This window comes from Papio anubis, unplaced genomic scaffold, assembly GCF_008728515.1.
Source record: "Papio anubis isolate 15944 unplaced genomic scaffold, Panubis1.0 scaffold286, whole genome shotgun sequence".
Classification (NCBI taxonomy): domain Eukaryota; kingdom Metazoa; phylum Chordata; class Mammalia; order Primates; family Cercopithecidae; genus Papio; species Papio anubis.
In genome coordinates this window covers 76120-92716 of record NW_022162955.1, presented here as the reverse complement: position 1 = coordinate 92716, position 16597 = coordinate 76120, and the positions used below count along the sequence as shown (strand labels likewise).

At 40.1% G+C, this 16597-nt stretch overlaps 2 protein-coding genes and 1 non-coding gene across 5 annotated transcripts in view; all 3 read left to right on the top strand.

The window, feature by feature from the left end:
• LOC116268534 (tetratricopeptide repeat protein 39B) overlaps window positions 1-16597 on the top strand; it is an 88130-nt gene that overhangs the window by 16788 nt on the left and 54745 nt on the right. For 2 of the 3 annotated variants that reach the window (XM_031661886.1, XM_031661887.1), the window contains exon 2: window positions 6236-6331. In XM_031661886.1, coding sequence (XP_031517746.1) covers window positions 6252-6331 — 80 coding nt within the window. In that variant the 5' untranslated portion in view covers window positions 6236-6251. Of the gene's footprint in view, window positions 1-11; window positions 106-6235; window positions 6332-16597 lie in introns of those variants that run through there. The other variant, XM_031661888.1, reaches the window with a different exon arrangement.
• Window positions 14231-16233, top strand: LOC103878318 (60S ribosomal protein L10-like). The gene has a single exon (XM_031661889.1). It carries the CDS (start codon window positions 15735-15737, stop codon window positions 16176-16178), a length of 444 nt encoding a protein of 147 aa, XP_031517749.1. The 5' UTR covers window positions 14231-15734; the 3' UTR covers window positions 16179-16233.
• LOC116272972 lies at window positions 15651-15784 on the top strand. The gene has a single exon (XR_004181488.1). It is a non-coding gene; the product is annotated as a small nucleolar RNA SNORA70 (small nucleolar RNA).

The window sequence follows — 16597 nt, the reverse complement described above, 5'->3', positions numbered from 1 at the left end:
CCTGCGCAATTCTGTCTGCAGGTTTTGTATTGGACTGTGCAGTTTGACTTGGAAGCCAGTAGGTGGCACTTATGGGTAAGAGCCAGTTGCCGCACAAGCAGATGGGTATGTACTTGACTTTTATTTACTGTGACGTGCCCTCTGTGTTTCAGGTGATGAGGTGGACAGAGGAGTGCCTGGTGCCTTGAGGTTCCTGTTCAGGTTTGGGAGGGGGGACATAGCTGGGCAGAACTGGATTCCCTAGCTTGCCCATGAGTATCCCAGTGATGAGCTCAAGCACCAACCCTGGTAGGGGTGACTAGGGGGAGCTCCTGGTGAGATGTGCCAAGGTCTCTGCAGGAGTTGAGAGGGCTGCACTGGCTTGGTGGATACCATTTCGACTGTAGATTACAAACATGGTGGCTTCCAGAGCATATCAGTTGGCCTATCCACACTCATTCCTTTTCTTCCCTAAGGGGAAATTTTAATGTTGATGGAAAAACTTGAAGGACATATTTTTATTCATTTTTGAAATTTTATTTTATTTTAAAATATGGGCTAGCTTTTATCTCATTGTGCAGGAACATAGCATGTTGTGTTGGATTCATTGGGGAAGTTAAATTTGAATTGGCTCTGCTATCTATGATTTGATTGAGAGAAAAAGTATAAACAAAGATAGCTGTAAGCTTTACACTCGCAAATAGTTCTACCTAGTGATTAAAATTAGAGCAGTATTCAAGGGAAAATAAAAAGATAAGTAACTCAATTAAATATGGGAAAATAATCTGAACAGACATTACTCCAAAGAAGATATACAGTTGGCCATTAAGTGCCTAAAAAGATTCTCAACATTATTAGTCAATAAGCAAATGCACACCAAAAACTACAATGAGATACCACCATATCTCATGGACAAAAACAAATACTGGCCAAACTGTTGAGAAATTGGGACTCTAGTACATTATTGGTGGGAATATAAAATCATATAGCCGGCTGGGCATGGTGGCTCATGCTGGTAATCCAAGCACTCTGGGAAGCTGGGGTGGGAGGATTGCTTGAGCCTGGGAGTTCAAGGCCAGCCTGGGTAAGATGGCAAGGCACCATTTCTACAAAAAAAACCCAAAAAAACAAAAAAACAGAAAAATCACACAACCACTTTGGAAAACAGTCTAGTAGTTCTTCAAAATGTCAAACATAGAGTTACCACATAATGTAGCAATTCCACATACCATATATTTAGCATTCCATAGCAATGCTAGATGTATAATTAAGAGAAATGAAAATACATGTCCACACAATAACTTGTTTTTTGTTTTTTGTTTTTGTTTTTTTCTGAGATGGAGTCTCACTCTGTCACCCAGGCTGGAGTGCAGTGGCACGATTTCGGCTCACTGCAATCTCCGTCTCCCGGGTTCAAGCAATTCTCCTGCCTCAGCCTCCCAAGTAACTGGGATTACAGGTGCACACCACCATGCCCGGCTAATTTTTGTATTTTTAGTAGAGATGGAGTTTTGCCATGTTGGCCAGGCAGGTCTTGAACTTCTGACCTCAAGTGATCTGCCCGCCTCGGCCTCCCAAAGTCCTGCTGGGATTACAGGAGTGAGCCACCGTGCCTGACCAAGAACTTGTACATGAATGTTCATAACAGCATTATTCATTATGGCCACAAATAATTAATATATTATCAACAAATGATTAACAAAATGTGATATATCTATGCAATGGGATAATATTAGGCAATGAAAAGGAGTGAAGTACTGTTGCATGCTACCACATGAATGAATCTTGAAAACATGCTAACTGAAAAAGCCAAGCATAAAGACCACACGTTTTATGATTCCATTGATATGAAATGTCCAGAATAGGCAAATCTGTAGACAGAGAAAGTAGATTAGTGGTTGTTTAGGACTAGAGGAGGTGGAGTGGAGAATGAGGAGTGACTGCTAATAGATGGATACATTTGGGTGACAAAATGTTATAAAATTAGATTGTGGTGATAGTCTCTGAATATACTAAAAACCATTGATTATAAACATTAATTGGGTGAATTCTATGATCTGTGAATTATGTCTCAATAAAGCTGTTTAAAAACTTAAAAGTTAGAGCCGTTAAGACAAAATAAGGGCATATATTCCAATGTACTAATAGGTGTAATTGAAGTTCAGTGTGTTACTTTTCGTAGCCTCCAGTATAAAGATTTAGCATGGCTCTTTGGCAAGGGTACATGCATATCAGTACAGTGTTCAGATATTAAAAGCCTTTATTGAAGGAAATAAGAGAAGACCTGAATAAATATGTAAAGATGTGAAGATGCAATGTTATAAAGACAACAATTCTCTGTAGATTTCCTAATAACGTAATGAATTCTCAGTCAAAACTCCAGCAAGACTTGCTTGTAATGTTATAATGACTAACTCTGAAATTCATAAACAAGAATGTAGGTGTGATAATAGCAATCTGACAAAAAGAGTATTTAATAAAGTAGAGAACTTGCCCCAATTGGCTTACAGGTCTCAGAAAGCCATGATAATAAAAATGGTGTGACTAGTGCAGAGAGAGGCAAATATGTGATGGAACAAAAGAATGCCCAAAAACAGACCTGCACACATATGGAAAATTGCTGTGTGTAAGAGACAGCAGAATAATCCAGTATGTCAAAGTATCATAATTATGGAATCAACACATGTCAATGAGGAAATCAAGCAAGATGGTAAAACTGGTAACAACATTTGGAGAACTGAGGAAAGAATAAGTGTTGAAATAAGGTTTGTTATGCACTAAACTGGTTAACCTCCAGCAAAGTAATAAAACCATAATCTTACCACACAGAAATTATTTGCATATCTACCAGATTAAAAAATCTACAAGTTAACATAATTTTACAGAGTGTAGGTTTTAATAGTAAATAGCAAGCCAAACAAAATATATACCCCCTAGGGAATTAAATGTTCCTTGGGTGGGCCTGTCGGACAGTGCTCCAAGATGACCTTGAGAGGACACGCAGTCTTCCTTTTGCCTAGTTTCCAAGCTGTTATAACAAGTAGATGAGTTATTTCTTGCTTATCCATGCAGGAAAGAATTAAATGTAGCTCAGACTATACACAAAATGGATTCTAGATTATACTTGTGTGTTTGCAGTATTATTTTCTCTACTTTATGTATTTGAAGCATTTCTTATTAACAAAATGAGAAAATGCATTCTTAAAACACTAGATAATACTTTCAATAAATGAGTTAGGTCTATATCTAAAAATATCCTGTTTAATAAAAAATTAGTTTGTGGCATGATATGCTTATTGTGATATTAACATAAATCTAGAAATACTATAGAATTTCTGTGACTTCATGTATATGTGTATACAAACATAAAGGACTAGAAGAATCTAAACCTTTATACCTTAGAAAAGAGGAATAAAATGTAACATTATTTTATTAATAATTATTATATTCTGGTAAATTCAAGTCTGTTGTGTCAGGTAAAGATACAATAATTTTAGCTTTTGTTAACAGATTAATTTAGGCACAGTAATATTTTAGCTAGTTGGTTTGAGCACTGAGTGATTCCTGAACTGAATATCATTAGAACACAAGCAGTTCAGTGTTCTTCCTAAGAAGTGGGAGGGGGAAACTTATGAAGTATTTAAAGAAGCAAGACAAATAAAATATTTCACTGGAACAAGTGGGAGGTTCCTAGTTAGAGGTGAGTTGGTGGTGTCTGATTGGCTTAGCTTAAGTTTCGTTTTCAATGTTTATATTGAGTTGAGTTTCCATTTGCTTGTATAGGAACCATCTTTGCTGAATGGCCTCCCAATTCATTATTACTATTTTTATTTTTTGAGATAGAGTTTCACTCTTGTCACCCAGGCTGGAGTGCAGTAGCACAATCTTGGCTCACTGCAACCTCTGCCTCTCAGGTTCAAGTGATTCTCCTGTCTCAGCCTCCCGAGTAGCTGGGATTACAAGCACCCGCCACCATGCCTGGCTAATTTTTGTATTTTTATTAGAGATAGGGTTTCACCATGTTGGCCAGGCTGTTCTCAAACTCCTGACCTCAAGTAATCTGCCTGCCTCAACCTCCCAAAGTGCTGGGATTATAGGCGTGGGCCACCGTTCCCAGTCCCAATTATTTTAGCACTTTGAAATATATAATATTTACCTGGCACAACAAATTTATGTTTATATCTAGTGTGTTATGGCATGTCAAATCATTGGGGTAAAAGATGTGGTTTTTTTAAAAACAATCTTGGGAAACATGGCAAAAGATTAGGGAAAAAAATTACACAGCACTATCTTGTACCATCTATTTAAATTATAAACGAATAAACAAATTACATATTGAAAAGTAAAACACAGGTAAAAGTATGTTATATAATCTTTGTAGAGGGAAGGTTTTTCTAAGTATGCCCTCAAAATCAGAGATGTTAAAGAAAAGAGTGACAGTTATGACTAAGCAAAAATTTCAATATTGGGGAGACTTTTATTAAAGCTAAAGGCAAATGTGAAAAGGGGATATTTTAACAGTACATTTCAGAGACTGTGTGTTTCTAGTCCTTGAAAATGAGTCTGTAAGTGAACAAATGGGCAAGCACTCTTGCCAAATGGGTAGATAGCCTTTTCAGTCAGTCACTTCCTCTTTCCCTGCTTGTAAACGGAGCTGATGGTCACTGCCCAGAGTCTTATTTACGGAAGTGGTACCTGTATTCTCATAATAACAAGTTTTTGTGATGGAAATAACTTGTCTTCTAGTGACATTTCCCCTTACCTGTGGAGTTTTCTTCCCTCCCACCACCCACACCTAAAGAACCTTATTAGAACAACTTCAATCTTCCCCTACATGATGTGTAAAATTTAGGGAACTTGATATGTCCAAGATAAAAATGAATATCTAGTCTAAAATATTAGAGTGCATTGGAAAGTCTGAACTTCCAAATGGGGGGGTGGGGGGAACTCCACTTAATTGAGGGCACTGTACTTATTTATTTATTTTTGAGATGGAGTTTCACTCTTGTCACCCAGGCTGGAGTGCAACGGTGCGATCTTGGCTCACCGCAACCTCCGCCTCCTAGGTTCAAGCGATTCTCCTGCCTCAGCCTCCCGAGTAGCTGAGATTACAGGCATGCACCACCAGACCTGGCTAATTTTTGTATGTTTAGTAGAGACGGAGTTTCACCATGTTGGTCAGGCTGGTCTCGAACTCCTGACCTCAGGTGATACACCTGCCTTGGCCTCCCAAAATGCTGAGATTACAGGCGTGAACCATTGCACCCATTGTACATCTTAGAATTAAAAACAAAACAACACACACACACACACACACACACAACTTCTCCTCTTTTTTAATGACTCTTCCTTTTTTTTTAATGACTCTGGCTCTTCTCTGTGAGATGTGTACTGTTAAGGTGAGTGGAACTGGAAGGAGATTGGCAATTCTATTGTAATACAGGGCAGGACTTACTCTTAAATTCTTTCTGGAAGTTTCCTTCTCTGAGTGGTCCTGCCCCCATGGTGTGTCTGTGAGGTATCTTTGGGTCAATAAACTGGCCTAAGATTCTGCAAGGCAGATTGGTCTTCACCTTCTTTATGTTACTTCAGCTTTCTGTGGTGTGTATTTAATGGGAAATTAGACAGTTTATTAAAAATAAAGTACTTTACAAAATAAGCACCCTTGCCTTCAGGAATGTATTTTTAGGAAATAATTAGGCAAGTGAGTAAAGGGGCTTATTACAGTAGTTTGTAATGCCAAAACTTTGGGAGTAACCTACATGCCTGAAAATGAGGTACTGGTAACAAATTATCGTATTTCCAGTCAGCAGAATGTTGCAGATGCTATGATAAAGCAACTCTGGATTTATTGAGAAGAAAAAATTCAGAATAATTCCTGTATGTAATCCATGATAACTGTATATGATAACCCATTGTAATACATAGCTTTAATAAAGTTTTATTAAAATATGTAAGATTTACTTGGGAAAAAAAACTGGAAGGACATATATAAGATACAATCCTATCTTTGGGTGGAGAGCTGTGGAGTAATTTCAGTTAACTTATTTTCTGTGTACTAGAATGAAAAAATAAGGTTATTAGGGCTGTATTTCAGGAATGTTTGACACACACAGTAGATTTTTGTTACTTGATTTTTAAAATTGATAAATGTATAAAAATAATTGGAAGGCTTGTGTTGTGTAATTGCACTGGTATAGATTTTTCTCACAGGACAAGGAAATAAAAATCCTCACTCTGCCTTTTTAATTAACAGATCTTCTCACTCAGATATGGCAACAAGCAGCCTTCACTTCGCATCATGTGATACACAACAGGCACCCAGACAGCGTGGAGCATCTACTGTGAACAGGTCAGGAAGGGTCGTGGGCATTCCTGGGGGAAGAGGGGGGAACAGTCCAACCCTTGAAGGAGTAGAATACTGATATTTGCATAGTGCATTGTGTTTGACAAACCAGTGAGGTCAGGAGACGCCTAGGCAAGTAGAGTGCCCATTTTATAAATCAGGGAAGGAGAAACGGTGGCTGCTCAGGGACTCAGTGAATAGGTGGCACTGTTACATGAAAGCAAAACAAAATTCAACTTTGGGGCACAACTCCGTTTCCAGTCTTTTTTGTCTTTAAATATTTTTGGCAGTTATTTTTATTATAAAATAGTAAATCACACTGCCAGACATTGGGGAAAATGGAGGAAAGGACAAACATCAACCATAATGATGGCCACTTGAACACAGAATTTTGGTGTATTTCCTTCCAGTCTTTTTCCTAGGCATGTGCTTCTTGATACAGTTGTAACCATAATAGACTTTTTCATCAAATATTGTATTATGATTGTTTCTTTCTTACATTTTTTGCATAATCTTGATTTAAAAATACATTTTAAGAAGTGTTCATTGTAGAAAATTCAGAGCTATAGAAAGCACAAAGAGAATGAAATATGTATTACTATAATCCTAATTATTTTTGTGTGCATTGTTTTTCTCTTCATATGTAGAGATATTAAATTTTTTTCTTAATTGGGATCATATTACATATACTGTTCAGTAATCTACTTTTTAAAACTTAATATATCACGATATTTTCCTCTTCCATTAGATATTTTTCTGTGATATCATACTTGGTTAATTTTTGTTCCTTTCCAGATCATTTAGAATTAACAGATTCTCTCTTTGAACATGAAGGTTGTTTTTTGTGAGTTATTAAGGCAGCTCTGTTAAAGCTGTTTTAGTACATGAGAAAGCACTTTTCATCCATCCTTAGAGGTTTATTAAACTTTTAAGATTATACAGCAGATCCTTAGCAGTTTGGATTTTGCATTTGAAATTTCAGCTCTGCATGTGTTCTTTATACTCATGGGTTTGGTAGTTTGTCTTAGGATTCTACTCACGGAGTGTACAGAAGAGGTTGCAGAATGGAGATGAAGTTGAAAATAACTTCTGAGTATCTTAAGGCATTTGTTTTCCATATCCTTTTTTACTGTGTATGTCCCTGCTCATGGAATTTTGTGTTTTCTTCAAAAAGTGCTCTTCCTTCATAGTTATCCTCTAACTCATCCCATGGTTTCCTAAGTAACGACTTTATAATGCTGAGTTTGAAAGCTATAATAAAATAAAAATTACTGAAAGCGATAATAAATAAGGGCATGATATGCATAGTCAGCAACAAGCTGCATCTGTAGACTGGAAGTCTTTAGCATGCACGTAGTCGTTGAAGTGATAAACCACACCTGTATTTCCCAGAGAGCCATACCAAAAGAGAAGAGAATGGAGGAAGGAACCTTTGGGAACACAGAACATTGAAGGATGGCTGAGACAATGGCAGTTCAAACAAGAGCTACATAGATGTGTGAGAGAGGAAGACTTTATGAGTTGGTGGCCACAGGACAGGCAAGGGACTTGGGGGAGGGGCAAATTCTGGAATGCAGTCAGCAGAGCCAGGTGTGGCAAAGAGGTCTTCATGGATACGGGTGAAAAAGTATCCTTTGCATTTCATAGTTAGGTCATTGGAGACCTTTAGCTCGTAAGATTTCAGGGAAGTTGAGGCAGGAGTCAGGCTGCAGGGCTAAAGATCAATGGGAGGTGGGGAAGTAGGGAGAGTGAGCATCAGTTCTTTTTTGAAGCTCTTGCCTATGAAAAGAAGGAGTGGGAGAAGGGTGCGTTAGGAGAGAAAGCGAGATTGAGGGAGTTACCTTTCTTGCTGGTTTTACTTTAAATAGAAATGAATGAGGTTTGTGTATATTTCTGAGTTGGGAAGGAGTTAGAGAGGAAGAGATTAAAGCTACATAAAAGGAAGTGGAGGTCAAATATAAGAAATAATTGAGAAGTGTTTTCATGATAGCACAGGGTGGGCATCCCTAATCCAAAGATCCAAAATACTCCAGTGAACATTTTTTTTTTTTTTTTTGAGTGTCACGTGAGTGCTCAAAAAGTTTCAGATTTTGGAGCATTTCAGTTTTGGATTTTCACATTAGGGATGCTCAACCTGTATTCACATTTGCAGTTTTCATAGTCTTTTTCTTTTTAATAACTAAATAATAGACATTCTCACTCTGCCTTTTGATTAATAGGTCTTCTAATGCATGTATCAAAGCAAGCCCTTATAAATGTAATGTGGAGCAGCCTAGAAGGACACTTGCAAAGTGGAGGAAGCTTGGATGTAGACAAGAAATGTGGCTCTTATGGAGTTAGTCTGAACAGAAAATGATAATGCCATACCTCATATGTTACTCCTTCTGGTACTCCTCACTCCACAAATAGCTATTTGCTTCTTAACACAAAGTTGTGAGGCAGCCAAGGAGGGAGTTTGAGTCACCATTTAACAAGTGAGACACCCTGGGTGTCAAGTGACATAGCCAAGTGCCACGGCCAGGCAGTGGTGGCATTACATCTTGATGCTCCTCCTTCTCATTTCTGGGCCAGTGCACGTTTAAGAACCTCATTTGCCTCCTTGCTTATAATCCCTTTCACTTGTTTAGTCTTACAAAGTGTTTTGACAACCATGGTTTCTTTTGATTCTCCCTCCAACCTTGAAAGAGCCAAGAGAGAATCTTCCCACAAATGGATCCTCATATCCAGAGAAGTACATGATCAGCTAAAATGCCTTGTCACTCTGAAATTCTTGGAGTTAGAATTTCCTGCCAGTGTCCTTTCAGGTCACCAAAGTGACAAACTTTAAGACATTTGACAGTTTTGTGTTCATCACTTCAAATCTGTTTAGAAACTAGTTGTTGAAACAACTGTGTTAAGGTCACTTTGGAAAAGTGAGGAAAGACTCGGCACACTGGCCAGAGCTTTGTCATCACTTTACTTTCTCCTCTTACCACATCTCTTCATTGGAGGTGGGAGACATATTGTTGGCTCATCAAATATGTATTTTTCCATAGGAAACAGACTGAACACAAGGTTGCTCAATTTACAGTCTCTAAGTTAAAGTGTGTCTTTTTGATTTACTTGAGAAAGTCATCAAAACAGAACAGGGGTCTACGGCCTCAGAACTAAAGGAACGGAGAGAAAACCTTTCATAGACTTCTTTATACTTCACTTACCAAGCCTAGATATGTCAGCCCAGTGTGGATACAGAGTGTTGGTAGCTTTAGTTACCAAATCAAGGTTGGCGTTGGGATATCCCAGAATTACATAGGGAGTTCTGGCTGCTCAGGAGACTGAGTTCCAGAGACTGGTTTAGTGGGATGAGGTGTCTACATGGCTCAATCATGAAGGTTATGGCAAAATGTTGGCCAAGGGCTTATAAGAGAAGAGGGTGACTCTCCCTTGGATTGGTTAGTAAAGAATTCAGGATAGAGGGAGTTGTTTAATGAGTATGGAGTTTCAGTTTTGCAAGATGAAAAAGTTCTAAAGATTGAAGTGATGAACCACACCTGTTTGGTTCACACAGTGTGAATATACTTAACATCACTGAGCTGTGTGCTTTAAAATGGTTAAGATGATAATTAATTTTATGCTGTATATATTTTACCACTATTAAAAAAAAGAATGCAGGACAGATTGCCCAGCTGTTATTACATAGAGTTAAGCCTAGCTTTTACCTCCTTTGTGTTAGAAGAGTGCCAGGTGTATTTTCCATGCCATTACCACATGTATACCATTCCCTCTCGGAACAATCCCTCTTAGTTTAACAACTACAACAAAAACCCTTGACTGAGCTCGGGAAAGCCGAGGCAAGTTTTTGGGAATACATCCCACCTTCACACTGTACTTATGTTACCCTGTCTTGCTTCTTCCTAATTCATTTAGCCTTCGCCTAATGATCTGGCTTAGTTGCTTAACCAGAGTAGTCACCAGTGTTTGCCGAGAAGTCGTTTCAAAATAAGTTATTTTTATTAGAGACATATTGGGCAATGTAAAAGTATTACCATATGTAACAATGCAATACTAAAAAGCAGCTTATTATAATTGTGCTTATTAACAAAAAAAATCAGGATAGGAAGGAGGGGCATTAAGGTATAATAATTTAAATGAATTTATATATCATGCTTTGGTTATATAGACTAAGTGCTTTTTTTAAAAAAAGAACAAAACCCAACTCTTTCTGTTAATTAACAGATCTACTAAAGTAGACATAACTTGAAGCACTGTGGCATCACAGGGGTGGCTCTGGGTCAGAACTCTGCTATTCTGGGGCCTAGACGCAGAGACCCCTGGCACCCAAGGCCGCAGTTCTGATGCCATTCTCTGACAAAAGAAACCAAGGCTCCTGGCTGATTCCAGCACCAGGGCCGGGAAAGTACGAGATGAACCTAGAATATCTTGTGCCAGAAAGTAAAGAATTGCTGGAAAAAAGGACAGGGCTTGTCGAAAGAACACGGGAGCAACATAAAGGAGCTTCCAATTGCCAAATCTGGGACAATTTGAGAAAGAAAATAAATAATGACTGTAATGAGTTATATAGTCCACAGAATGAATTAATAGCGATGTGTTTATAGTATATAAATAATTGGGTAAACATGTCAGTGGTAGGAGGGAGAGCTCTTCCCTATATTCATTCTGACTGATGTGGAAGAAATGACGGGAACAGAAAATTGCTGTTTGACAAACCACAATGGTAATGGGTACAGACAAGAACACTCAAGTTAGGGGGCAATGTATGTTGTGAAATGGGGTATCTGCAGAGTGTTGAGAACCTCCCCTGAAGATGCTTAGTGACTCCCAAGGGAACAGTAGTAACCTCACATTAGAGACCACCCTAGCTGTGCGGTCGTCACCAGAAACAAGCTGTGCATGCAGCTCATAGCCCTGATACCATGCACTGAGAACATGGCATCACTGCTGTGGTTTTCTTGCCCATCATGTCTCTTGTCCAAGTACTAACCAGACGCGACCTTGCTTAGCTTCCGAAATCAGACAAGATCGGGTGTGTTCAGGGTGATATGGCCGTAGGCTCTTGCCCAAAATGTGTAGCCTGAATCTGATCATGAGGAAACATCAGACAGACTGAAGGACAATGCTACAAAATCATTGCCAGCACCCTTCAAAAGTGTTATGTAAGATGTTATCTAGGGGAACTGGGTATACAAACTCTGTCCTATTTTTCCAACTTTTTGGAAGCCTGAAATTATTTGGAAATGAAAAGAAAAAAAAAAACCTCTGCTTCCCCATTTGAGTCTGAAGGATGAGCACACTATTCACACGAGGAGAGAGCAGGCACTTTTATTCTTTCATAGATGATAATATTTACATCATTCCTTTTAGTGCATTACGTAGTTGCATTTTTACCTTTTACATCTGCATTTTTATCTTTTCTGATGCTCATAACAGCAATGTTAATAATACCTGTTGGGTGGATATTGTCGTGTCCTCATCCTTTTCATAGCTGAGGAAACAAAGACTTGGAGAGGTTAAGGACTTTCTTGGAAGTCTTGCCATCTAACACAGCCCACTGTAGATTATGAGCTTATGGGGTCCCTCCTCTCCCTTGGATAACTAATGGGAAATGGTAACAGGAGTTTCTGTAGTCTGGCTGTCCAGTCACAGTTGCTTCTGAGCTTCTGAACACCACACAGCTGAATTGTAGTAATGCCTGAGACTTCTTGCCCTGGAGCTCTTGAGGGCGGGGAGATCTGGAGTCCACAGGTGCAGGGGACTTGGATTTGGATTTGCTTGCAAAAGAACCCTGGATACTTCCACACAAATTAGTAAAAGTCTCTGAAGAGTAAACTTGTCCGCCCATCATTCTGTGCATACAGATTCTAAGTGTTTAGTTCTATCTTTGGAAAAAAGGTTCCTTTTTGGCCTAAGTTGAAATACTGATGCAAGAGTCAGGCCTATGGAGATCAAATTCACAGCTTCGTTATTCACAAAGACTATGTTGGAGGTTGTATTACAGCTTAGATGCATGCAAAAATGGGCTTCTTTTTGAAATAGCCGTGTGTGGAATTTCAGCCCTAAATCACAGGCCTCCCTTGTGAGGGTCGTGGTTGGGCGGTGGGGGGCAGTAGAGCCTGCCCTGCTAGCTCACTGCATTGCTGAGAGAATAGACTTTTCTGCACCCTCTTTCCATGTAAGAAAGGGGCTGAGCCATTTATGCCCCGTGTTTCTTTCCAGCTCACCAATCAGATAATTCATCTGAATAATGAAGAGGGGAGGAGGGAGAGGAAAATCCAGGAGCGTTCATCTAGTGAAGTCCCTGCTCAGGGAAGTCCGAGGCGTTGGAGATAAGGATGTTCCTTTCCTCAGGGTCCAGGGAGGGCACCTCTTAGATGAGGGTCTTGTGACCTGCTTCAGGGGAGAAGTGTGAGGGGATATGATAATTATATATTGGTTTTGTAGACTTTTATTGATTGTAATATAAATAATAAAATCCCTTCTTTACCTTTTAATCAATAGATCTCATGAATCAGATATGTTAATAGTAGAAGGTCATCAGATTATGAGCAAAGTACAGAGAAACTTTGCCAGGTCACCATGTATGTGTGCGTATGTGGTTCTTAGCAGGGGAGGTGGTGCAGGTTGACACTTCTGGAGAACTGTAGTAATGCCTCAATATATATAATGCTTATACTCTTAATTCCAGGCTTCCTCTATCTTTGCAACTACTTTGTATAGTAGTAACTGCAGACTTAACGATCCCCATCTTACAGATAAGGAAGCTGAGACTTACAGAGGTAAAGTGAGTTCACGGTTACAGAACTGGGAAGTGGTGGAGAAAATACTTTTCCTTTGCTGTTATTTAAAATACTGCTTTTATGTTTCAAAATTTTTATAAATCAGTTTTTCATTATAAAAGTAATGTGAGCAGAGTTCAGATAATTTGGAAGGAGGAGAAAAAAGGTCACCAGTTATTTCCCTGTCCAACATAAGTGAGTAAAAATTATGATTTCTAGAGGAAAGAGACAAAACCTCCAGATAAGTAATAGAAAATGGCCTTGGGAGGCTGCAGCCTAGTTCTCTAGGATCACAGTTGCAGTGGAACCAATATATTGTGGGAAATCTTTGACTTCTCTTGAGGCAAAAGGGAGTCAGGAAATGAATAAAAGGATCCAATTCCAGAGCCCAGATGCTCATTTACTATGAAGTTTTTTGTAACCAAGCTTACAAAGTAATTCCTAAAGTAAGAATTGGAATGTAAGTGATAATGATATAGTATAGTTCCAAATTTTTATTAAGTTATGTATTCATTTTATATATATATATATTTTAAAATAGACTAAAAAACTCATCCTGCCTTAAATTAACATACCTTTTAAATTAGAAACATGAGGAGTCGTCACCTCACTGAAGATGTATATTATGAAAGGCGCTCGGGCGTGTCTCCAGCAGGGCAGGAGTATGAATATGTGGACTGAGCACCATAGTTTTTGGAGAATTAGACATGGTTATTAACTTGCACAGGGCTGGAAAGTCCACAAAACACACTCATAATAACCATTGCCTTTGCTTCTGCAGACGTTGTGAAATGAGAGCACTTCAAAGATAAGACTAGGGACTCAGGGAAGTTAAGGGGCACTGTGTAGGTCACAAGGCTGGAGAATGGCTTGGCTGACTTCTAATTTCCAGTCCAGGAATCTTTTCATTAATTACATCATGCTGTACTTGAGGGGATGCTATGCTGATGAGCCTCTTGCAGAATACCGGAGTGCTTTTTTTTTTTTTTTGAGACAGAGTCTTACTCTGTCGCCAGACTGGAGTGCAGTGGCACGATCTCAGCTCACTGCAGCCTCTGCAGTGGTTGGGATTACAGGTGTGGGCCATCATGCCCAGCTAAGTTTTGTATTTTGAGTGGAGTCAGGGTTTCACCATGTTGGCCAGGCTGATCTGGAGCTCCTGACCTCATGATCCACCCACCTCAGCTTCCCAAAGTGCTGGGATTACAGGCATGAGCCACTGCACCTGACTATACTGGCCTGTTTTTAAATAGCCTTGTTCATCATTCCAGTCTGGTTGGACAGGTGTGGTGAGCCTATTTCTAGTGCACGTGGTAGGTGTGGGTAGCTACTTTAGGTTCTTAATCTAAGGAGGTAGAATGGTGAGCATCTGTTTTAGGAAGAGGAGAGTAGCCTGAGAGTGGTCTCCCAGTGTGTCTGATGTGTGCTAGAGTTTGAGAACCACGGAGTCAAAGCAGTCATAGGAATGCATTCTTGGAGAGTATTTCAGAATTCAGATCTGAAGTGATAAGAGTCTCAGTTAATGTGATGGCAGTGGAAATGAAGAAGAACGTGTGTGTCTGAGAGATAACTTGACAGAAGTTTTGACCATGGGGAAAGTTGCTGTCCTGGTCATTCCTTACAGAACACATGGTAGCCCTAGTGTTCTGCAGAGGAGTGTTAATTCCAGGTGAGCATCATCGTAAACCACTCGGAAGAGCTGAGTATACCGTGTTCAGAGGTGCTGAGCTCCCACTTTGTGTATCTAAGTGGGGGTGTGTATAGTGTATCCTCCCAGGTGACAGTGTGGCCAGCTGAGATGCAGAGGTGGATGTTTGGCAAGAGGACTAGTATCTGTTCACAGTCTGTTTCCTGGTGATGAAGGATGAGCTGTAACCTTAGAGAGAATTGGTGGGAGGTAAAATGGGAACAGCTAATATTTGAAGGGAAGGGATGCTGAGAAAAGAGTGAGGATTTCTGAGCCAGTGTATTTCCTTTTGTTCAAAGAATAAAATTCATCCTCTCCGCCACTATGGTTTCTGGCTTTTGCCTGTTTTCTGTCCTCATTTTCTTTCATTCTCTGCCTTGCTCATCACGTTCCCAGTTTAGAATGCCCCCTCTGCCCTCAACCTAGATATTCCCATGGCTGGCTCCATTATATGGCGATTGGATGTCACCTTTTTGGAGAGCTTTTCCTGACCATCCTCATTAATGTTGGGCCTTCTCCCCACCCCTGCCTCCCCCAAAACCTAGGTTCTGTTCCAAACCACTTATCCCAATCAGGGATGACCCTGGTCAGTTCTTGGTCTGCTTGTGCAAATCTGCCCTCCCTTCTCCAGTAGAACGAAAGCTCTTTGAGAGCCTGGGATCCTGTGTGTCTTGTTCATTGCTGTATTGCCAGCACCCAGAAGAGTACCTGGCACATATTAGCATAAATATTAGTTGAAAGGACTCTAGGTAAAGATTTGATGAGGGGGAGCAGAGGTAGGCAATGGGGAAAGAAATGGGTCTATAGACCCCAGGCAACACCTGATGACTAACCTGTGCTGGACGGTAGAGATGAGACGGGATACCTGCAGCCAATTAAGCCGACTGAGTTCCTTTCCTCATGGGGGCCCAGTGTGCAATGGCTGCAAACAGCAGCTTCCCTGGTAGTGATGCAGCCTGTTTGTTGTATGGGTTGCTCTAAAGGACCTTGGAGACAGTCCTTTCAGATGGATGTTCATGTTTCTGACCTTGCACTACCCCAGTGTAGGCTCCAAACAGGCATGCGAGGTGCCATTGGAAAGCCCCAGGGCACTGTGACCAGGGTTCACATTGGCCAAGTTATGTCCACCCGCACCAAGCTGCAGAACAAGGAGCATGTGATTGAGGCCCTGTGCAGGGCCAAGTTCAAGCTCCCCAGCTGCCAGAAGATCCACATCTCAAAGAAGTGGGGCTTCACCAAGTTCAATGCCAATGAATTTGAAGACATGGTGGCTGAGAAGCGGCTCATCCCAGATGGGTCAAGTACGTTCCCAATCGTGGCGCTCTGGACAAGTGGCAGGCCCTGCACTCATGAGGGCTTCCACTGTGCTGCCCCTCTTAATATTCACCAATAAATTCTACTTCCTGTCCACCTAAAAAAAAAAAAAAAAAAAAAAAAAAAAAAAAAAAGATGAGACGGGATAAATTCAAGAGATGTTCAGGAGGTAACGCTGACAAAATTTGGTTATGGACTGGTACAGGAGGTATCAGGCAACTTTCTTGTGAAAAATCTTGCTGTGAGAGGTTTGTGAACTCCTAGCATTTTTATTTGATCTCTTCGTTCACTGGAAACTTAAGGGCAAAGCAATTCTTAGCCCTCCGTTAAGAGCTTGCCTTGGTTCTACTCCATCCTAGAGGAGCTGTCTCAAACTCTAGGCATGAAGAAGTCTCTGTTTCTACTCAGAACAGTTGTATCCGCCCATTCACCACTCAGCAATATTTTTTGAGCATGTAATATGTTCTAGGTATTGTCCAAGACACTGGTGCACAGGAA

Bases quoted from the DNA above. Each gene is read 5' to 3' on its own strand.
- LOC103878318 (XM_031661889.1), top strand. From the start codon at position 15,735: ATGCAGCCTGTTTGTTGTATGGGTTGCTCTAAAGGACCTTGGAGACAG.